The 23,207-nt window shown below is 35.9% G+C and overlaps 3 protein-coding genes across 8 annotated transcripts; all 3 read left to right on the top strand.

Annotated features, from left to right (window-relative positions):
* The first annotated feature begins 1,680 nt into the window (after positions 1 to 1,680).
* On the top strand, positions 1,681 to 10,235 carry LOC103428379 (protein DETOXIFICATION 43-like). 6 transcript variants are annotated; one of them, XM_070824288.1, is made up of 15 exons: positions 1,681 to 1,820; positions 6,049 to 6,138; positions 6,663 to 6,784; positions 7,048 to 7,281; positions 7,360 to 7,506; positions 7,613 to 7,806; positions 7,880 to 8,015; positions 8,198 to 8,294; positions 8,437 to 8,537; positions 8,696 to 8,859; positions 8,969 to 9,040; positions 9,153 to 9,269; positions 9,377 to 9,472; positions 9,564 to 9,685; positions 9,919 to 10,235. In XM_070824288.1, the coding sequence occupies exons 2-15, from the start codon at positions 6,062 to 6,064 to the stop codon at positions 9,971 to 9,973; spliced, it is 1,734 nt and encodes a 577-aa protein (XP_070680389.1). In that variant the 5' UTR covers positions 1,681 to 1,820; positions 6,049 to 6,061; the 3' UTR covers positions 9,974 to 10,235. The 6 variants fall into 6 exon arrangements, with proteins under 6 accessions (XP_070680389.1, XP_070680390.1, XP_017185875.1 ...); XM_070824289.1 differs by having other exon boundaries at positions 7,369 to 7,506; XM_029105019.2 differs by lacking the exon at positions 1,681 to 1,820 and adding an exon at positions 5,507 to 5,742 and having other exon boundaries at positions 7,369 to 7,506.
* Positions 10,236 to 14,580: 4,345 nt separating this feature from the next.
* LOC103438402 (RING-H2 finger protein ATL70-like) lies at positions 14,581 to 15,009 on the top strand. The gene has a single exon (XM_008376954.2). It carries the CDS (start codon positions 14,581 to 14,583, stop codon positions 15,007 to 15,009), a length of 429 nt encoding a protein of 142 aa, XP_008375176.1.
* Positions 15,010 to 22,293: 7,284 nt separating this feature from the next.
* LOC114825938 (uncharacterized) lies at positions 22,294 to 22,638 on the top strand. Its single transcript, XM_029105020.2, has one exon. The coding sequence runs from the start codon at positions 22,294 to 22,296 to the stop codon at positions 22,636 to 22,638; it is 345 nt and encodes a 114-aa protein (XP_028960853.1).
* Positions 22,639 to 23,207: the final 569 nt, after the last annotated feature.

Consider the following 23,207-nt stretch of genomic DNA (forward strand, 5'->3'; position numbering starts at 1 on the left):
AACTATTTTGCATAACAAAACTGGTGGATGAACAAGTATAGTTCATATCTGCATAGTTGCGTATATACTAGTGCATAATAAGTTGCAATTTTATTGAGTAAGACGATGATACAAAAATATTTGTGGGCATGATCGAAATTAGCATATATATATATATATATATATGGACTATATAAGCGGCAACATTATTCATTAAATAAGTTATCTTTACATCGACATGCATGCAATTGCAAACATAAGTGTCTTCGGGTCCCCCCATTAGCTTCACTAGATGGTGTTCCTAGATTTAAAGTATTTTTTTCACTATGTACAGTAGCTCGAAAAGCAAGCTGTGGAGTAATAGTCTTTGTATTTTAGCTCAATTAGAGTTTTGATTTCTGAACTAAAAATTCATAAGTATTGATCATGTTGACTAATTCAATTAGAACTTTCATCTATTTTTCACCTCTTTAAATTCTTAAATTTGGATGAAAATTTTAATGGAGTTAGCCTAAAGAACTGTTGTTCCACAATATAACAAGTTCAAGGATTCTACGTTAAAAATCTCTTTCTCTCAACATAGTCCGAATTGAGAGTAATTTGCTAAGAGCACTAGGTTTTGGTCTTAAAATTATGTGTCATCATAGGTGTTTATACCATATTTAGGGCCTCGTATACTTGGGACTTGGGCCTTGTATTTGGGCCTCACACTAAAGCCCATACTTTGTAAAAGAGGAGGAGCCCCTTATTCTATAAAAGGGGACTCCTCCCCTCATTCTAAAGGGGGAAGAGAGCCAAGCCATCCTACAAGGCTCAAAACTCTCATACATTTAGAGAGAGAGTCCTCATACAATTCAAGAGGCTCTCCTTCCTTCTCCCCCACCCTCCTTTCTCCGAGGGACTTCCCCAAACACTTGTATCCATACACATACAGAGAAACAATATCAACTACAGTGTGGACGTAGCCCATACATTGGGGTGAACCACGATAAAATCCTTGTGTTCTTTGTGTTCTTCGTGTTCTTGAGCGTTTGTGCAGATTCACGGTCGGATTTACGTTGTACCAAGACCATCCGGTTTTGTGCATCAACAATAGGTTTAACAAATTGGCACACGCACATTGTATTCCTAAGACCACTAATTATTATATGCTACAAACGTCATTGGCTACTACATAAATAACGAAGTTAACCTAATTTATGAACTAATAACCTAATTTATGAACTAACCAGGGCTCACAATGTCCAGCCGGTAAAAATTAGGTCACAAGGGGAATGTCAGTTAATTCCAGGCATGGAGTATTGGAAATCCTACGTAGCCCACAATTTGAAAAGTTTCGATTGCTACCAGCTAGTTAAAGCACTTCGATTTGCATCAAATCAAAGTAGGATAAATTAAATACAAACTTAATAATTTATAGCTTACGATGATGGTGGACTACACACCTTTTCAGAATCTAAAAGAGTGCTACCAATTATGTATGCACTCTTTCAACAGATTGCGATGCTGTCATTCAATCATAGGCAGTTCCGTTCACTATGATATTTCTAAAATTTATTTTGCTTCTTGTGTGTCAGATTTTTCCACTCTTAAAACTTAAAAGAACGAGTTTTGTTCTCTCTCTCTCTCTCTCTCTCTGTGCGTGTGGGTTGAGCAATATACAATTTTTTATTTTCTTTATTTTTTTTAATTTGGGAGGGATAGAGGCGGAGGAAGAGTACTTATATAGTGTAGGAAGGGCTTGGTGTGCAAGTGAGCTATCTATCAAAAGGAAGTTGGTGAAAAGAGTATGTTTTGCAATATTGCTAGCTCTCTCAGCACGAAGAACAATAAGCGCAAAGGTATACAAGTTACTTCCAAAAGATAAACTCCTTCTCATTCTTTCTATCTCTAGACATTTCCAAATTTGGATAGGTACATATATTTGTTGCTTTCAAACTCTTTCTCTTCTATGCATGCATGCATGCTTGATGCTTCTCACAATTAGATTAATAAAAAAAATGAAAATTTTGAAATACGTCAAATTTTTAGTAACTTTTGACTTTTGAAATAGGTCCAATTTTTAGTTACTTTGGACCTATATCAAAAGACACCAATTTTTTTTTGGTAAAACCTCGACGATACGAGGAGATAATATGCATAATATGTATGCATGCTTCTTATAATTAGATCAAGCTTATTGTGTCTCATTCTTTCATATTTTTCTTGCACATATGCATAATCTGCGTTGTTTTATATATGCATGCAAGCCTACAAAATTCTATGGCTTTGGGGACCTGCAAAACACAATTGCACCCCACATTATTCGAGCCTATACGAATCCCGTACTGGACGGTCAAGTACGGAAATATCGGTTAATATAACTAGAGTTTTGCCAATTTTTGAGATAATAATTATGGACCTGCAATTGGAGAATGACCAAGTTCGTGAATATTGTTATCACATGATATTCTATATCGATAATTTAGATGTAAATTTGTGTCCACATGACATTATATTATTAATTCAATTTGATACGTTAACAGTGTACATGTGCTATATAAATTACGCTAATGAGAATGACCCATATATCCACAACTAACGCCCCGCATGCAAATCTTTTGTGATTGATTTCGTTGCATTAATTGTTTTCTGTTTTTGGCTTTTCCTTTCACAATCACAGTGCTGCTTGCTTACCTTACTTCCACTACATACATTCTTGGCCAAATCCACTACTGTATAATATAGAATTATATGCAATAATAATCCCTATACTTAAAAAAATAAATATAAATAAAAATTCCTCAACCAGGACTCAAATAGTCACTTTCGAACACTCCTTCCTTAAATTCTTTAAAAAAAAATTTAGTTTTTTTTTTGGTGAACTAAAAAAAAAAAAAAAAAAAATTAGTTTGAAAGCAGAGATGCAGACTGAAAGTGCATACAGAAACTTTCTTATCATATAGAGACCTCAGTCATAACAAATTTTTCATGATATCTGGCTTCATAACAAACTTTTATGATATATAGCAAATTGAAACGAACGTAAATGATAATTGCTTACTTGAATATTGTGATTATTTTAGGTAAGTGATGATTTGTACCTTTAACTCTTACAATGGTGACAAATAAAAAACAAATTAATAACTTAGCCACTTAGTTCTATAGTCTACTGATATTTTTCTCCACTTGTAAGTGAGCCGGTATTTCTCTTTCACTTGTAAGTGAGCGGTCTTAGGTTCAATTCTCGCCAAAAGCGAATTTGAACCACATTATTGTTAGCTCATTATGAGGCTTAGACCACTCCCCAACCCTTTAGTGTAGATAATATCGTTTGTTCAAAAAAAAAAAACTTTATTTTCTTGGTTTTGGAAAGACACTCTTATTTGTATTTAAAAACAAAAATTCTTAAAATATAATTCATGGATTAATCTCTACTAATTAATAAAACACTCATTGTCAACTAAAACCCTATGAAATTATCAATTTAACCCTCTAATTAAAACAGAACATGAATAAGAAATATGGGGTAGAAATGTAATTTCACACAACCAAATTTTGCTGTTTTTTTTTTCAAAGTCTCACCTACATGTAATTCTAACATATATCTAATTAAAAAAAAAAAAAAAAACTTCCCACCCCCACATTCTCTCTCACTCTCTTCCTCTCTCTCTCCTTTTATTTCAAAAACAAAAATAAAAAATTTACTCACACATTTGTGTATGCCCATATGCTAGTACTTGGTTTATAAAAATACAGACGAGGGAGAGTTGAATATAGGACTAGGTGCACGAGCAAAATGTATTTAACCACTTGAGTTAAAAATTCTTTTGTAAGTTAGATCTTAAAAATTTAAACTTTTAGAAATATCTATTAACAATTCATTCATGAGCATATTCTATTAAAAAGAAAAAAAATTCATATATAGCCAATTATGTTATCGTCGCTTAATGTATCGATTCATGTGTAATAGCATGATTGCATGTATTATAACCGTACGAATATATAGCAATGCTATGTTCTCACCCAGAAAATTACTTGTACATAGTCCTCGATTAATTAAAGGGAACTTTAACGAAAAGCTCTCAGTATTGTTAACTTTAACGAAAAATCATATTTGTACACTAAAAAGTTTATCTTGATACTATTCACTTTACTTTTTATTTTGTTTTTATCGTTAAAACTCAAAGTTTTCAATTTTTTTTTATTAATTTTCCTTTAATTAAACCTAGTTTCGCATAGAAACAAGTCGAATATTCTTTTCAAGCAAGGTTCACACGACATGGACATTAGGATCATTCTGTCTCTCTCTCATCTTCATGTGTGATTTATTTCGATGATAAATAAGACTTCAGTTTTGTTGGTACTCGATATAGAAAACACCTGCCTTAATGCTTTGCGGTACTAACCAGGGATTGTAAACCCGAGGGAGGTATATATGTGCAGTATCCATGTTTGGTCACACCTACCTTGTCCCTTCCCTCTTCGAATTTGTGCCATTGTAATATTATATGGTTGGCTTAAAGGTTACTAAAAAATATTTGTCCTTGCCAAATCCCGTTTAGCCAAATGGCAAAATTGAAACACTTTTTCAGGCACAAGATTCAAATGAGAGATTTTTCAGTGTGATCGGAACACGGAATACAAATAGTAAAATATGCGTGTTAACAAGTTAATAACTTAAATATTAAAATTTTTCACAACTTATATAAAAACACGTGATGTACCACTTGTATTTTATTACAATAAAAAATTTCTTCAAAGAAAAGGTTAAGTCTTAAAACTACAAAATTAATATTTTAAATTTTAAAAAGTGTTATTGCCACTCCAAAAAGTTATCTTGCACTTCTTCCTAATTAAAAATTAAAAAGTATATGATGATCATTTTGGAATCTAATAAAAAATCCTTAAACTCATGTATATGTGAATTACCTGACAATTATATACATATTTGTTAGACCGGTCGAATGTATGTGGAAGATGACGTCGCAATTGCTTATAAGGTGTTGAATTACTTTATATGTTTTATTTTCCAAAAATCTGACAAATAAAAGGAAAGGAGATCATAAAGATATACGGACGTGGTAGAATTTTGACTTTCTTCATAGTATCAATACAGGTCAACATACATGTGAACCACATGCTCCATATCACTTAATTTGTGTTGCCCACATACTAATAAGCTTAAACATTTTAGTGGGTCGGACGTGTGAGAATGCAAAGAGATGTCCCAAATAGAAAGTTTATCAATAGTAGTTAAATATGCTACACATATTTAGGCATTATAAGCATTGGTAACATGTTTTTTTCTTTTCCATAAATTTGGCATGCAATTAATGTTGTCAAATTATCAAATTTAGTCTACATTAGAAAATGTCTTACACTCGAGGTTCTACTTCTTCCCCTAATATATCTGTATGCAATAAATTTTCCTTTGAAGCATTTAGTCCGTTTTCATTAATCATTTTTGTGGTGGAATCTGCTTTTTACTCTTAGCTCTTGCATGGAAAGTTCGTAACTGAGTGCATAATTCACGAAAGTTGTCTTTGCTCACGCACTTCAAACAAACGTTAGCGGAGTCCTCCAACTTTGATTATTGCATTTTTATAAACAAAAAATAATAATATTAGAGAGCTCTTTCTGTTGACTGATGTTCAGTCTACAAAACATCATAACTGAGGAAGGTTTCTATCAGTTATATGGAGCTATAAAATCCACCTTGAGCTTTTAGTGTCTCGTGTGCCCTCCTGGAGTCATTTCTGAGGCAGTTCATTTACATAGAAGGTCTATTTACTTATTTATTTATTTAGTTATTTTGTGTTTTCCCTCCTACTTTGAGGTCTGCATTTGATATGTGATTGTGTATACTTAGGTTTAGCCAAATTGGCTATAGCAGTGTGGTCTCCTAATCTGCACCCAAGTTTGAGTCCCTCTTTCCATAGTTTAGATAATTTAGTGGAAATTATCCCGTTGTTTGTCAAAAAAGAAACTGAGGTTGGATTGTCAGAAAGTACTACATTTGTATAGTGATATCAAAAGCTCAAGTGAAGTGACCTCATTAGGAAGTTTTATTTTATTTTGGAATTGCAGTATCAACTTAAGCATGGCTGAGGAGCAACATTTGCATGAGCCAGTGAGCAAGTGGAAGATGCCTGTTGGTGTTTTCTTCAAAGATGCAAGGTATACAGTTTCACATTTACCATATTTTAATTAGCCCCAGTTTGGGGTTGAGGTGATTTTAAAAAAAGCTCCTATGAAAAAAAGCTGGGAGTGTTTTTGGTGTTTGGTAAACTTAAAAAAAATGGCTTATTTTGGAAGCTGCTGTGAGAATAAGCTGAAATCAAAGGAAAAAGCTGAAGCTGCAATTTGTAGCTTTGGAAAACTGGCTTTTTTTTCAAAGCACACAGAACTACAGTGCTCCTTTAATGAAAAGACCCACTATCAGACTGCTTTTTTTTCCAAAAGCACTTTTACATAAAAGTTTACCAAACACTCTGCTGATTTATTTCACAGCCGCTTATTCTCACAGCACAGCCGCTTATTCTCACAGCAGTTTTTTTTCAAAGCACAGCAATACCAAACCAGCCCTTAGTACTCTCTCTCTAATTAATTTTCTGCTTTGGGGACAGCCTTTTCTATCTTAATTTAAGGTTGACAAGGGTAAAGTACTAAAGTTTTTTTTTTTTTTTTCCACGTGATTGCAGGCGTGTTTTCAAATGGGATACACTCGGGAAGGAGATACTGCAGATTGCATTCCCTGCTGCTCTCGCTGTAGCTGCTGATCCAGTTGCTTCTTTGATTGACACAGCATTCATTGGTCATATAGGTACATTTGCCTTTGCTTTATCTTGATTTTTAGAGGAGCTTGCATTGGAATGCATAAATTTTTAGGAAATAATTTTGTTTGTAAATAATTGTCCGCATGTTCACAGTAAGATAAAAATTGTATGGAGTTTGGCAACATTGATCAGTGTTGTACTAAAAACTCATCAGTTACTGTATTATTGAAAGACACGGTTATTAGTTCATGTTCGACTGATCTTTGTTTCACGTAGATTGACTCGATAGATGAATCTTTTTGTCCTATAGGTCCAGTCGAGCTTGCGGCAGCAGGAGTATCTATTGCCCTGTTCAACCAGGCTTCAAGGATTACTATATTCCCATTAGTCAGTATAACAACTTCCTTTGTTGCCGAGGAAGATACTGTTGCAAAAATGAACACGGAATCTGCGAAAGGTGAGAAGCGGGAAAAGAATTCAGACATGCTTGATGACATGGAAAAAGGGGCTGCCAAACCAAAAGGAGATGATACACCTCAAAATGGTAAGCATCTAGGAAAATTTTCAACTCAAAACAGTAGGGTGGAAAAGGCTTCAACTGATGATATTGAGTGTGTGGAAGCGGAAAAAGGTGCTGCTGAAGCGGAAGGTGAGAGATCAGACGAGGGATTAGCTAAAGATATTGAATCAAAAAAAGTCATATTGGAAAATGTTAAGCTTGAGAATGCAGAGAAAGGTGCTGCTAAAAACAGTGTTCAACTAGAAAATGGTACTCTTTCTCTCTTTTGATCTCTAGGCTCTAGCTCACTGCCATTAGAACCCAAAGATCAATAAATATCTTAAAACATAATATGCATTGGTGGTTTCTTGATTAGGTTCCAAAACCACTATGGAAAAGCGTCCTTCGGATCTTATGAACAACAGTGTGAAGACGAAAATCAGGAAAAAGAAGCGACATATTGCTTCAGCGTCAACAGCACTCATCTTTGGGGCAATATTAGGCCTTTTTCAAGCTATATTTCTCATGCTTACAGCCAAAGTTCTCCTTGGTGTGATGGGTGTGAAACCGGTAAGTGATTCATTTTTGTCATCTCCGCCTATATCGAATGAAGGAAAGAATTACAGCTCTTGTTATGGAGCAGGGTTCCCCTATGCTAGCCCCGGCACAGAAGTACTTGAGAATAAGGTCGATTGGTGCACCTGCAGTTCTTCTCACATTGGCCATGCAAGGGATCTTCCGTGGCTTTAAGGATACAAAAACTCCTTTATATGTCATTGGTAGGCCAAAAACTCTGTTCCGATTTCTCACCCCCCAACTACTTTGATTTGTGTTCCTCTCTCATTATCCTCAGATATGATTAAACACAAGAAATAGAAACATATCCTATATGAAATCAACCCTATAGTGATGGAGAAGTCTAATTACTCTAGTTTATTTGTTCATTTGTATCGTATTGTAGTTGCCGGATACGCAGTTAACATTGCCCTGGATCCATTACTCATCTTTGTCTGCGGTATGGGAATCAGAGGTGCAGCTATGGCACATGTTATTTCTCAGTGAGTAGTGTCACCCTTGTCATGGTATTATTTTTTATAATTGCATATTTTCAACTGCTGTTGAAATCTTGTTGTTCATACATTTTTATCTAAGATTTGGTGTGCATCTTTTCTAATATTAAAATGTTTGAAACCGTTTTAGGTACTTGATGGCGCTGGTACTCTTCATAATCTTAACAACAAAAGTTGATCTCTTACCTCCAAGTCTTAAAGATTTGCAGTTTGGCCGGTTTCTGAAGAACGGTAATGAGCTCAATTCTTAATATCTCACTCCAGTATTATAGTTAGCATAATTCATCTGACCTCCATCCCTTAATATTCCAATCATGGTAATTGAAATGCATAATTAGACAAATATTATGGTTTTTTGAGTTACAATTTTTCCTTGAATTTGGGCACAGGAACTCTATTGTTGGCTAGGGTGGTTGCTGTTACATTCTGTGTGACCTTGGCCGCATCCCTGGCAGCGCGGCTGGGTCCAACTCCGATGGCTGCATTTCAGACTTGCTTGCAGGTCTGGTTGACATCATCTCTTCTTGCTGATGGTTTGGCTGTTGCAGGACAGGTATTGTTTTTTCTCATTTAAAACAAAAAAAATAAAATGTAAGCGTGACTTAAAAGGCAGAAATGTTTACTACTTATTCAAACAATCTTTGTGTGTATTTTCTCATTAGGCTATTCTAGCATGTGCTTTTGCTGAGAAAGACTACAAAAAGGCCACAGCTACCGCAACCCGGGTTTTGCAGGTACTTCATTCTCTACACATAGTGGAAAAATCTATAAATTATAAACCCTTCATCATTTGAACAACCCATTTATTTACTTTTTCACTAATTTGTGAAAGAATATGCTTTGCAGATGAGCTTTATTCTTGGTGTGGGTCTTGCTTTTGTTGTTGGAATTGGTCTGTATTTTGGAGCTGGAGTATTTTCTAGAGATGTTAACGTTTTGCACCTTATAAAGATTGGCCTCCCGGTATTTAAATTTAGCTCTTCTAAAGCCAAATCTTCATTTATTATAATTATTACTGTTATTTTCGAGCATGAAAAGAATCATCATCTAATTTGTTTTCTACTCACCAGTTTGTTGCAGCTACGCAACCGATCAATTCGCTGTCTTTTGTGTTTGATGGTGTGAACTTTGGAGCATCTGATTTTGCATATGCTGCATACTCATTGGTAAGTTTCTTTGCAATAAACCTTTCCAAATTTCCTATTCACAAGTTGTGTTACTAGCTAATAATCCAAATTATTCTTTTGTGCTTCTCAGGTTCTGGTTGCCATAGCAAGCATTGTATCCTTGTTCCTCCTCTCAAAATCCCATGGTTTTGTTGGAATCTGGATTGCTTTAACCATTTATATGGCGTTACGTACATTTGCTGGTGTATGGAGGTAATTATCCTTCCTTCTATTTTTTTAGAACTAACAATGGGAGTAGAGATTTGAAATTGTTATCTCTCTTACAATATCAGAAAGAGAAATACCACTAGACCAACTATAATTTATTTATCTTAGCAATGGATTGAGGAAAGGAATTCAAAATTGAGACCTCTTCCAACGATCCTTTCCACATTATGATTTGAATTACTTGAACTGAGCTAGGTTGCTATATACTACATTTGCAGGATGGGGACTGGAACTGGACCTTGGCGTTTTCTCAAGGGTCGTTCACCACAGTAGGTTTTATCAGCCTAGTATTACAGGAATACTTGAGACAGTCAACATATCCCATGATTAACCCTAAACCCTTGTATTTTTTTCACTCCTGTTATTAGTACAGGCATAAAAACTCGACTTAGTTTTTATGCATTTTTTTCCTCATTTTGTATCATGGTGACCTGGCAAAGGATGTTTGTGTTTTATGTAATATTGCACTATATTGTATTTGGTGTCTCTCTTTGGAGGAGATGGCCTAATTGAATGAAACTCAATCTTTACTCTATCGATCTACCAATGACAAAAGAAGCAAATAGAAGATCATTCATCCCGAACCCCCTCTCTGTGTATAATATTAGCTAATTTATCTAATATAAATTACGTAAAGCTTAATTCGAACTTGGATATCTCTCTCAGAGGAATATTGGCTAATTAATTTAATTCCAACCACCACACCTATCTGAGGCAATGTTTCCTTCTTAGTCTAGTTTTATACCAACTTTATCGTTGGATTCTCCTAGCATTATCCTGCCCTCTATGGCTTGACTCTTAACAATTTACTGTTTTCTTAACATTTCAAAGTGTATCTACATTTCAATGTTTCAAGTTATATATAGTAGCTCATCAGTTCACCAGCTTTTTGTTAAATGCTTGTTAATCTTGCTTCAACTATGAAATGATTACAATAAGTTGTTCGTTTCTATTTTCTTCCACTTACGCTCCTGGGCAAAGAATAACACACTGGATTTAAGTCCTTGGTCTCAGAGACATAAAAATTAACCTAATTAAATTAGCGTCTCATTCAGTGCTCAATCATTTTGGTTAAAGAGTCAGATCTAATCGCAAACCTACAAACCACTAGACATTGGCTGTATGTTGACAGCCTCCAACACTGGCACGCCTACTCTCATACTTCCTCTCAAGCCATCTCTTGGCACTGAGAAAGAAAGCAACACCCAAGACAAGTCACATGTTGACATAAGTCAGGTTCTGTCTGATTTTGACACTAACACGCCCAGATCTACTCATTCATTCATGTTAATTATTTGTATCATTACTAATTGAATTTTCAAAGGTTTTTGGATGATGATCCATTATATGATTGGAGTGAGAACCTAATGGAACTTTTTGGTATTCCAAGCACAAGCATATTCAATTTATAGTGTCAATTTTAAATGAAATTCAAATTTGAAAAGGCTCATCTTCACCATACTTAGAACATGAAAGACATTATAATCACCATGGACGGAGCCAATGAAGGCTCACTGGAGGTAGATGCCCCCACTCAAGTTATTCGTTTGTTTAGTTGTAGACTACAATTATATAATATACACGAGTTATTTTTTAAGAAAATATATGTATTTAATATTCAACATACATTCATTCTACTTATACTTCATATCAAATATTATATGAGCAATAATGCTCTTGTTCTGTCATTCAAACCAAAAAAAACCCCCTCCCGCCTATCATGTACTTATATTTTTCTCATCACTTTGTCATTTTCCACTACTATATTGAAATTTTTGTAATATTGGAATTATGATATATCATCATTTGAAACAATCCTTAATATCATATTGTGTATAACCATACTATAATAAGGTTTTCTTAGTTGTTTTCAGTTGCCCCCACTAGAAGAAATTTATGGCTCCGTTCCTGATAATCACCCTCATAATATTCATTGGTTCGATTGTAAGTCACATTTTTTTAGTCTAGCATAGGCATGGCTAGAGGACGACCCTCAAACATTCATGGCTACCACAATTTATTAAAAAGGAAAAAATTACAACGAGGGGACAAGTAGCCAAAACCGAGAAGAAAAAAGACGAACAGGTTAGGTATATGGTTATGCCCAACCACTCTCTACAACAACAAAAATAAGAAACAAGAGTTGGAGCCTTGGAGGTGAATCCCACCTAGAGCTCATAGCACCATGATTTTCCAAAATATATGCGGCTTAATTAACTTCTCAGAAAATATGAGTCAGTGTGATTCTACTGAATTTACCCTTTTTAATTTGTGGAGATTCTTAATTAGCTTAGGGTTTCCTTAAGTTGGTAGTTTTTTTATGCATGTGGAGATTTTCATACGTGATTTTCAGATTGCTCTTTCATGCAGTTCTTGTGAGACTGCCCGTCGGGATGGACGGAGGACCAGACTGACTCAGTCTCACCGCATATTTTGCAAGTTAATTAGCCAACCTCAATAATGTTCATAACTTTTTGAAACTAAAATAATATTGATAGATTGACAAAAAAAAAAAAAAACATAATTATTGTTAGTTTTATTCACAATTATTACATGTTGCTGCGATCTCCATCACTATAACACAGCACCACATATTTGAAATTGGTACATACACCCCCAAAAAAGTTAACTCGTCGTTTAGGGAAGGAAATAGCTAGGAAAGCAACCTTAACACACTTATTCCTTTCTTTTGTGCGCTCTTTTAACTTTTTGCTTTGAATCAAACTAATAAAAATAAAGTGAATTTTACACTTTCTTTCTAATTTCTCACTTTTTTTTTTATATTTATAATCATAGAATAGAATAAAATCAACGGCTAGAATTACACTGGTATGTAAGACCATCATTAAAGGATATGTCAAAGTCAAATAGGATTGAAAGATATTCGGATGTTATCCAATGGAGATGTCATACATGATGTGATAACCCAGTTATCTAGCTCCTTATTTTTTAGCTGTATTTTTATTATAGCAAACAAAGAAAGAGTCAAATATATAATTTTAATTTTAATTCATGAGTCCTATTGACATCCAATAAAACAAAAACTAAAAACAATTTTAATTATTTTTTAATAGCTAATGTCCAATATAATAATAAAATGAATATTTGACACATTCATTAAAAAAGAAGAAAATTTAACATTTGTATTTAATAGACCATATCTGCTATCAGATAAAATTTTAAAATATTAGATTCGACATCTCATTTTGGGATGCTCTAAGAAACTAAAAATATTGTGGGAAAATCACTTCCCAATAAAGTACATATGGGTATGCACATAAGAGCATCGGTAATGAGAAGTATAAAATACCTTGAAATGCGTATTTTACATTTTTTTTTTGTTAGCCTCGAAAAACATTCCAATTGAGAAATGTAAATTATATGTTTTGAAAACTTCAATTTACATCTTTTATATCTTTTGATAGTGGGTTCCGTCAATTAATGAGAGAAAATTAAATAGTATCTCAAATTTACAACTCTTTCATTGACGTAGAACTTATTTACATATCATGAAATGTAAAATGAGATATAAATATGGTTTTTTCTCCCCAAATTTGCATCTCCCAATTGGAGATGCTCTAAGAAGAAAAAAGTTGTGCACATATCATGTGTATTCAATTGAGATTTAAAAGTTCTTAAAGAGTCATAAATTCACGAAGTTTGATAGAGTTCTAGTGGAGTTTTATAGACTCCATGTGAATTCAGTCAAAATCTTAGAGAAAGATGCTTGATTTCCTAAATCCTAATATACCCTATAAAATTCTTCAAAATTCTTAATTTTTAAAATACTTTAACAATCAACTTATAGTTGAATACAAATGGAGTTTAATAGACTTTTTTAAAATCTTGATTAAATACATGCAGATTCCTATGTGGTTTTATGAACTCCTTTAAATTTTTAATTGAATACCTATGGACTTCCTTTCATCCATATCCACTACACGAATCTCAAAATTCAAACTCATCTATCGGTGATAAATAAGGTGGTGCACACCAAACTAAATGGTGGTGAGCAAAAATGCTTCCCAAGTTATTTGGTTTAACTTAATAAATAATTTCGTATATTGTGCTAAGTTAATAAGCATTTAATTTTCTAGCATAGGTCAGTTGAAGCAACTATTCGCTTCCATTAAGGTAAATAAAAACTATTTTTTCTCTAAAACATAGGTCAATAACACTTGCTCAAATTTCTATTCATTGACCGCTTCTTGAAAAAACATAGGTCAATAACACTTGCAAAAGTTTCTATTCATTGACCGCTCCTTAAAAACACAAAATCTTAATTGATTCAAAATGTAATTGCATTTTGCTCAATATTTCGGTCATTTTATCAATATTTCTTCAAATAAACAAGAGTAGTGCTATGCTAATAATTTATTTGTATTATCTTTCTAATATAGGTAGGACAACTACCACATTTAAGTTCTATCTCTATTAAAAATATAGTACAAATGGTATTAATAAATAATATAAATAAAATAAGCATAAATGGTTTACTACATAAAGTGGGTACAAATTTCATTGTTAAGAGAATGATAGAAACTATATATAATTAACAAAATCAGATACAAACTCCACTACTTGTGACATACCCCAGATAACAATTCGTTTATTATATAAAGTGGGGACAAATTGCCTTGTTAAGAATATGATAGAAACTATATATTATTAACAGAATCAGATACAATCTCCACTACTTGGGCACACCCCAGATACCAACTAATACCTCCAAATCCAAAACAAACACATCTCTAAATCGCCGCCCTTTCCACCTCACAATATTTAGCATTAATCATTTTCTACAATCAATTAAAAAAAATGAAAAAAAATGCACCCTTGTTCTTCTTCTACATGGTTGAGGTAATTAAGCCAAAATCAACATGCCAGTCGACGCTGACGAAATATATGATGCCGCTGGAGTTTGCATTGGCGTCATCGCCATAATCATACTCATATACTGGATCTCTTACTGCAAGCGGAGACAATCTCCGGTTGACCCGTCGGACCATGACGAGGGCTCCGCAACCATAGAACAAGGGCTTGATGAAGCTACAATATGCAGCTACCCGAAACTGCCCTACTCCGAGGCCAAGCTTCAAATGGTTGGTTCAGTTTCAGCGCCTTCTTGCTGTTGCATATGCTTGGCAGATTTTGATGACACAGATACATTGAGATGTGTGCCTAACTGTGGCCATTTTTTTCACCAAATTTGTGTGGATAAATGGTTGCAGCTCCACCCTTCTTGCCCGATTTGCAGAACGTCGCCTCTGGATCCATCTGTGGGATCGATGAATACTTCTGAGGTGTAATTAGTTGCTGATTAGATGGATTGAAGTTTAGGATTAGTTCATTTTCTTTGATGAGTCAATATACTCATGTATCAGTTGTAAACAATTTCAAGAATTATTGTGCATCAAGAAACACTGATAAAAGTTTAATTTCCATTTGCCATTTTTTTAAATTTATTATTCGAAACTATTACAATAATTAAATAGAAACGAGAGTTTCAAACTCGAAAAAGTAGAAACTCAATAACATGTCTACTCAAATATTGGGCCACATGCATTTATCAATTAATTTAGATCAAATTATGTGGCTTTAATTTGGTCGCATCTCTCTTTTCTTGTTGAATTGACCACACTGTTGATTTGATATTCCATGAACTCGTGTATTTATTTTTTTAATAAAAGACTAAAAAGATGGAGTGGAGAAGTAAAGGTTTTTATATATTAAAAAAATGATTTAGGTATACATTTGTTTGTTTTTGTAAATTTATTCTTTTTTGGTTCATTCAATTTAAATGCCAAGTTGCCCAAAAGTAAACATGAATCGAAACTCAAGAGTGCATACAAACTTGACTTGACTTGATTCTTGACTTGACTTGACTTGATTGACAAACTTGACTTGATTCGTAATTCTTACTAGCAAACTGATTCTGATTCAAACTGGTTAGTGTTGAGAGAATGGAGAGAACCCGTCACTAAACTAATGAGATTTCCATATCTCAATAGTAACAAAAAATGAACAAACACAACTATCACTCGAGTGATCACGGATCCAAGCACTTGAATAACGAACGAGTAAACTCCACAGCAAAACTCATCCGTGTGGGCTTCCAACACAAAAAAAAATGAGCAAACAAGCCATTTTCTTTTCCTTGCCCATGTGGGCGTCAAAACCTCCAAACAAATTTTTTCCTTTTTCCTTTTTTTTTTCTTTTTTTTTCTTGTTTTCTCCAAACAAGTGCAGCAATCCTCAAATTTGATTGCAGGGCAGGGTGACGACCGCGTGCTATGGCAATGGGATTCTAGTGGTGGTTCAAAGCAAACATTTTCAATTTTTTTTCTTCTCAAAACTAACACTGAAAACTAATATCAAACAAACAACATGGATACCTATCAAGAACGGATTAAATCCCGAAAGATCAAACATACTCTGATACCAAGTTGAATATCAGAGTGCACGACGAACAAGACTAACAAAATAATAGAAATATTATTAAACAAACTGAGAATGCCGAGACGGCTCCAAAACCCTAAGAGGCTACATTGTGACTAACTTATTTCTCAACTGAATAACAAGCATGCTATTTATAATAAACTAACCTTAACCCTAAAAGGTAAGAAATCAAAACCCTAATGCTAACGGGCTAAGCCCAGAAAACCAAATATTCAAATAAACTAAAATCCTAATATTTTCCAACAAAAGATAATATTGAGTGTACTCAATATAAACTGTGGACTTTTTATCCTAGTATGATTCTACTTAGGCAAATTTGGTTATTCACCCCTATAAATAAAAGTGGTTTTACAACGTAGAGAGGACCTTCAGTCAACACACAAATTAACACTCTACGCGAAACTTTCTCATACCCTAAGAAATAGTAATTGCTTCACTAACACGTCAACCTATATTCAATTTGGTTAAACATCAATTGATTGACAACAACACAAATTCAGTTTGGTTAAAATCATTGGAGTCGTAGAATTAGCTCGGTCTAAGAGTTTCTTCGGTTGGTTAAACAACACCTGCTCCTTTTTTTACTGGTTATCTATCCCAAGTTTCAGGTGGCTAAGAATCTCTAGTTGTTTCATCGAAAAAGGTCACTTCATCAACTCTCTCAGTGAAGTGATCTGTCGGTTCATTCACAAGTATCATTTAGAGTTAGGTCTTCAGAACGCCGATTCGGCGTACATATATTTTCACAAATATAGTTGAAACCTTGTCTTCATGTTTTAGAGCCCAATGCCGAGAGTGTTCCTTCCTTAGTCGAAGTTTCTTGGTGTAGAAATTGAAAGTGTGTTTCATTATCATACCATCACTTATTCATTTGACCAAGCTCGGTAATGAATTGGCACACGCGCATTAACAATCATCCATAGAAAGACGTAGTTAGCTCGTAGATTACTTCGGCTCAATACGTGTAATTTTTAGGGTCAGAGTTTCCTCACACTCTACATCGTGATGATCAAATTTCCCACACATATAACATATGTTTGGCAACATTTCGTACCTTAAGTCCACCCATTCCCAATCCTCATTGCCACCTAGGAATTTTGTCTTCATCCCTCACCGTAGCGGTTTGGACACATCTAATCCCACCAGAATAAGCAGCACACTCGCCAAGCAATCTCCTCCTCTGTTGCAATCAGTAGTGCATGTACCCAAAGCTATCGCAATCTCTCCCAATCTCCTCCCCCATCGCTAGTATCATCAAAATCAGTGGCAGCCTTTTTACTTGTATTCTTGTGTGGTAAAAAGAATTTTGTACGGACTGTTGGATATAAGTCAACAATCTGTGATTTAAATATATGCTAATAAATAATAAATGCAATAGGAATTGACAGAATATAAACTAGAATACGAATTATAAAAACAGACAACTTGAAGATCGAGGCTTGCGTACCGCAATGTCCTTGAAACAGAAATTTCGTCCCTACTCTCTGCTTGTAGTTCTACAGACGTCTGCTTCACCAGGATTCAACGATCAAATTAAAATTCCAGCACCGGAAAATTTAACTTCTGGCGAATTTAGTGTGTTTCTCTCAGTAAGAAGGTTTAGGAATGTAGAAGATGAAGTTGATTATTTTCTGTGTTTTCAATGCCATGCAGATGGATGTATATATAGCATATGGATGCCTGTTTGCAACAGGTATGAGAATGGGGTGTGACTGTTGGGAGACATCTCTTCAGAAGGGTGCTTTGCTCTGTGTTTAGAAAGAACTCTCAGACTTCATCTGAAAGGATGAGTCTTTTCATAAAAAATAAATAATTAATTAAATCCGAAAAATAATTAATTAAATAATTTAATTATTATAGCCCATTTTTTGATAATTAAATATATATTAATTATATATTATTTATAATTAATTATATATTAATTACCAATTAATTAATACACCCCAAAGCCCAACCCCAAGGGTGAGCCCAATTTTCTTCTCCAAGGCCTATCTTCCAATCACTTTCTATAAGAGATAAAGCCTTATAAAGTGTGGAGACCTTGTGGGAATGGTCAATGTGGGACAAACTAGGGCTGGGCACGGGCCGGGCCGGGCCCAATTTTGAAGGAACCGGACCTTACCCGTTTTAAATAGTAACGGGGCGGGACGGGCCGGGTAAAGAGATTTTGAGTTTTGGAACCGGACCTAACCCGGCCCGTTTGAAACGGGCCGATTCGGGGCGGGTCCACGGGTCCAACTTTTTTTTTTTTTTTAATACATCATTTTATAAAATGGAGCTGCAGCCTGCCGCTGCACTGCAGTGCACAACAGCACATATTACACTTACAATTACAGAAATATTGAAGCACAGATTGTTGAAGCACAAATGCACATCAGCACATATTAATATGATCTCATTTTAACAATGGTTCACAAACTGATACCAGTTAATGCTTAATCCCAGATTTCGACCCTTTCCACCCAAATCATTTGAACAAAAGATTTGAAATTGGAACATAACAGAGGTCAAGATTTCAAAACCCAACAAAATCTCTAAATCTAGAAAACCTTAATTTAATTTTAAATCCTAAATCCCTAAAACATATTACCTTAACTGAAGAGGACTGTTAACAGAGCTCGACTGCGCTGCAAATATGAGTCTGAGTCAGGTGGATGAGATGATTGATTCATCGTTTTGAGTTGTTTGACTTCGTCGTTCGTCCATTCGAGTTCGACAGAGAGAGACTGATTTCGAGAAAGTGAGTGAGAGAGAGACACAGCAGCAGCGGTTTAAGATTACATTAGAAAACAAGGAGCTCCAGATCATCGACCATGATTGCATTCCCCATCCCAATTCCTTGCATGCATTCAAAAATTAAAGCCACATCAAACAAAGAAATTCGCTATAAATTGAATGAAAAAAAAACGAAGAGACGATTTCAACTTCCCTGGATCGAGGTTTGATATGGCGGCGGCGGACGGAGCTGATAATGGCAGCGGCGGACGGAGCTGATGATGGCGGCGGCAGACGAAGCTGGGACAGTGAGAGCGAGTCGGGATGAGAGATCGAGTTGGGAAAAAGGAAAAGTGAGTGACTATGAGTATATGAGAACTGAGAAGACTGAAATGAGGATAAAACCAATTATTCTTGCTAGAAACGGGCCGGGCCGGGGGCCCGTTCCCTCCTATTTCTAGAACCGCCCCGCCCCGCTAATTTCTTGTACCCGCCCCGCCCCGCCCCGTTTTGTGTTTTGAAATTTAGGACCCGCCCCTTACCCGCCCCAAATCGCGGGTACCCGCCCCGACCCGCGGGTCCAGGACCCGTTTGCCCACCCCTAGGACAAACCCCACATAAGAAATTTCTACTCAAAATTTTCAACAATACGGACTTTTCAGGTTATCAGCCTTTCACCTAGAATGGGGCAAGATGAAAGAACAAACAGAATTAACAACTGCTCAAACATGTTAGACTGTCATTAAAATCTGGAGGTCGTTCCAGATATAATTCGACACTTTTTCATCCTTAATCCGATCAATGCAATACTGCAATTCTAGGGTAAAAGGTTTTTCATTGGTTTAATATTTAATACTTGGTACTGGACTAAGGTGGAACTTCGAATACCTCGATGGTAATTTTAATAAATACTAAATTTGGGAGGTGACGTTTTTCCGAATCAATGTCATTGTTGGGGGGCTTTGAGCTCTGTGTCGGGCCTACAACTTACTCGTGTTTCGCCTCAGTACTCCTTACTTTGAAGTTAGCTTACTTCGGAAAGATTGACAGATTAAATTATATTCCGCAATTATGAAGGATGAAAAGAGTAAAGTGTTTTACTCTGACAGGCTTAATGACTTAAATAAGCTTCCAATGCACATTCTAGAGAAATTATTCTAGGATAATTCACTCACTGTATATTGGTAACTATCTATCTTCGAAGTGGAAGCGCATTCTTATAAGCATAGTTAGGGCCAATTGTGGGGACGATTTTCTAGGCACATGATTGGTGACAAAAAGGATCGGAATACACGAAGCCCATTGAGCGTAGTCTGGTAAGCCAGAATGAAGACCTATTAAAGATATTACTTGTCCTTCAAGTAAGGAAATCCTAATTACTATCAAATTAGGATATATTAAGGATTAGGCAACATAATCATGATTCTAGTCTCCTGATTACTTTTCCTACAAGAACTCTCAAAGGTCTCCATAAATACACTAGCTTGGGTATTTAACGGAGGACGGGGGACACATCTATCTCTCTCTCAAACTTCTACACACATATTCTCTATGCCTAACAAAGACCCTTACGTGGCCGTCTACGCGTAGACACGTCCATGGAAAACTCGTCTCCTTAACGCGCCGTCATAGGCTATTCGTCAAGGATGGTCCACTCTATTCTATCTTAAAACTACACACGTGGTTTGATTTCCCTTTATGTAGGCAGTCCATTCAATCATACCATCCAATCAACCTCATTCTTCCCTCATCGAAGATCATGTGCTATTCTGACTGGATTTCACATTTGCTTGCGGATGTGCACAAATTTGGTTTCAACATGTTTGATTATGATGAGACATTCAATATGTTTGTTAAGCCTGCCATTATTTGTCTTGTTCTTATTTTAGCAGTCACTCATGGGTAATCCATTGGCCAACTAGACGTAAAAAATGCCTAGCCACTTACAGGAGAATGTCTTTATGGTCCAACCACCGGGTTTTGTAGATCCTCGTCACTCTCATCGGGTTTGTAAAATTACACAAGGCTTTTTATGGTCTCAAATAAGCTCCCCTAGCTTGATTTCAGTGCTTCAGTACATTCATCATCCGTCAAGGCTTTGTGCAATGTCTTGTCGACCTCTCATTCTTCACTTTCCATCGTGGTATAACCCATCTTATTTTTTTACTTTATGTGGATGATATTATGTTAACTTGTAATAATTTTGGTTGCTCTTCGGCTAGATCTCTTGAGACATGAATTTGAGAGACTTTGGTCCTCTTCATTACTTTCTGGGTCTTGAGATTCGTCCTACCTCGGTTGGTCTTCATCTACCTCAAACCAAGTGTGCTATTAATTTACTCAAAAAGACAAATATGACTGATTGTAAGCCATGTAGAACTTCATTGCCTCTCGTGCTTAGTTATCTAATCAGGATGGCACACCACTTCGGTCTCATGAAAATTCCTCATCTTTTGGGTTCTTTGTAGTATCCTACTTTGATTCGCCCAGATATCACCTATACAGTTAATCATATATCTCAGTTCATGTCTCGTCTCACACAGACTCATCTCATTACTGCTAACGCATCCTACAATATGTTAAGCGTTCCCTGGACCATGGGATTTCCTTCCTTTGCTCCTCCAGTCCTCTTCTTTTCTAATGCTAATTGGGTTAGGTGTCCGGACACATATCATTCCACTTCAGGTTTTCTTATATTTCCCTACACTGAATTTGATTTCCTAAAGCTCCACTAAACAGCGGACAGTCTCTCGATTTAGGGCGGAATCTGTATACCATTCATTGGCTCGTGCTTGTGCCGAATCCATTGGCTTTCCTATGTTCTGTGCGAGCTTCGTTTTCCTGTTACTTCACCCACCTTTATGTTTTGTGATAATCTTAACACTACTTATATAGCTACCGATCCATTTTTTCATGCTCAGATGAAACAAATTGAGCTTAACCATAATTTGTTCGTAAACATGTGTATTTGAATATTCACAAAGTCCAGTTTCCAATCCTCACTTTGAAATTCTACATTCCAAACCTGTTGCTCCAAGACCACCAAGTTTAGGGGCTGTTAATGTAGGAGATGAATTCTCATGAGCTAAGTTTTGTAAATTCCCATGAGCTTAGAGCAACTCCACCGTTGCTAAGGCCCCCTAGGGCTATTCACTATTTAATCCACCCAGTGAACAATAACTGCCCTTAATAAACAGTAATTGCATTTTGTATCTCCATCCCTACACTGAATAGCCCTAACAATAAGCAATAAAATAATAGTATTTTTTTATTTATAAAATAATACAAAATAATTATTTTAAGAAAAGTAAAACAGACTCAAACACCACCTAGCGGTGACTTAATAGAATTGAACATAATAGAACCGAATAGTTCCCAATTCCGTCTCTCTCTGTTTCTATCATTCTCTGCAAATTGCAATGTCGAGAAACCACCATGTCCTCCGCCTGGTGCTCTCATGCCGCAAAATCACAGCACAGGTGACGAGCCGCAGCAGCTCCTCAATCATAACCATGGCCTCCTCCTCCGAGCAAGAGTTTGTCGTCCTCTACCCATCCAATCTCAACCGCTTCCCTCGCTCCCAAACCTTCTGGGACGCCAAGGTCGCCTCTCACGTCGGCGAGAAGCTCGCCCTCCGTCTCCAAGATATTGACGTCACCGGTGTTGAGATCGACCTCTGCGAAGAGCTTTCCATGCTCGTCCACCACCGCATCAGGGTGTTGCCGCTCTTCGACTCTATTCAGGCCTATCCACCACGTGGCTGACGTCGCCCAGACGTCAGCCTTGCGTCACGTGGCCTTCGGGTTCTCGGGCTGGCTACTCGTGCCGAGCCTCTTCCTCGGGCTTGCTTGGGCTCAATCGCCTGCATACACTGGACCTCATTGCTTGGGCTATCTGGCCCTGTTTGAGAGCCAGTCCATCGGGCTATTGCCCACGGTAGAACTGCTCTTAGGTTACTAGTTTCCCAAGTCACTTGACTTGGATGCTTTACTTGGGATATGTTTGTAGCTTTGTGAAATCAATTATAATTTTACAGAAATGCCATCTGCTCATGTTTCTAATACTTCAATTGATGACAGGTCAAAAACTTCAATAGAAATTAAAGCATTTTATCAAAAAAGAAAAACACTAGTCTAATTCAACACCAGTTACGTTCTCGCTTGATTAATTACACACTCATCAATCTCCAAACTAAGGCTGAGAAGTTGGAGAACTAAAAGAACTTTAAAAAACAAAATACAGAAGTCCAGAGAGAAAAAAAAAATCCCTAATCAATCAAAGGTTAGTTGATTTATTGGGTTTTCCTTTTCCCATAACAGACTGCTTAATAAGT

This window comes from Malus domestica, chromosome 07, assembly GCF_042453785.1.
Source record: "Malus domestica chromosome 07, GDT2T_hap1".
NCBI lineage: Eukaryota > Viridiplantae > Streptophyta > Magnoliopsida > Rosales > Rosaceae > Malus > Malus domestica.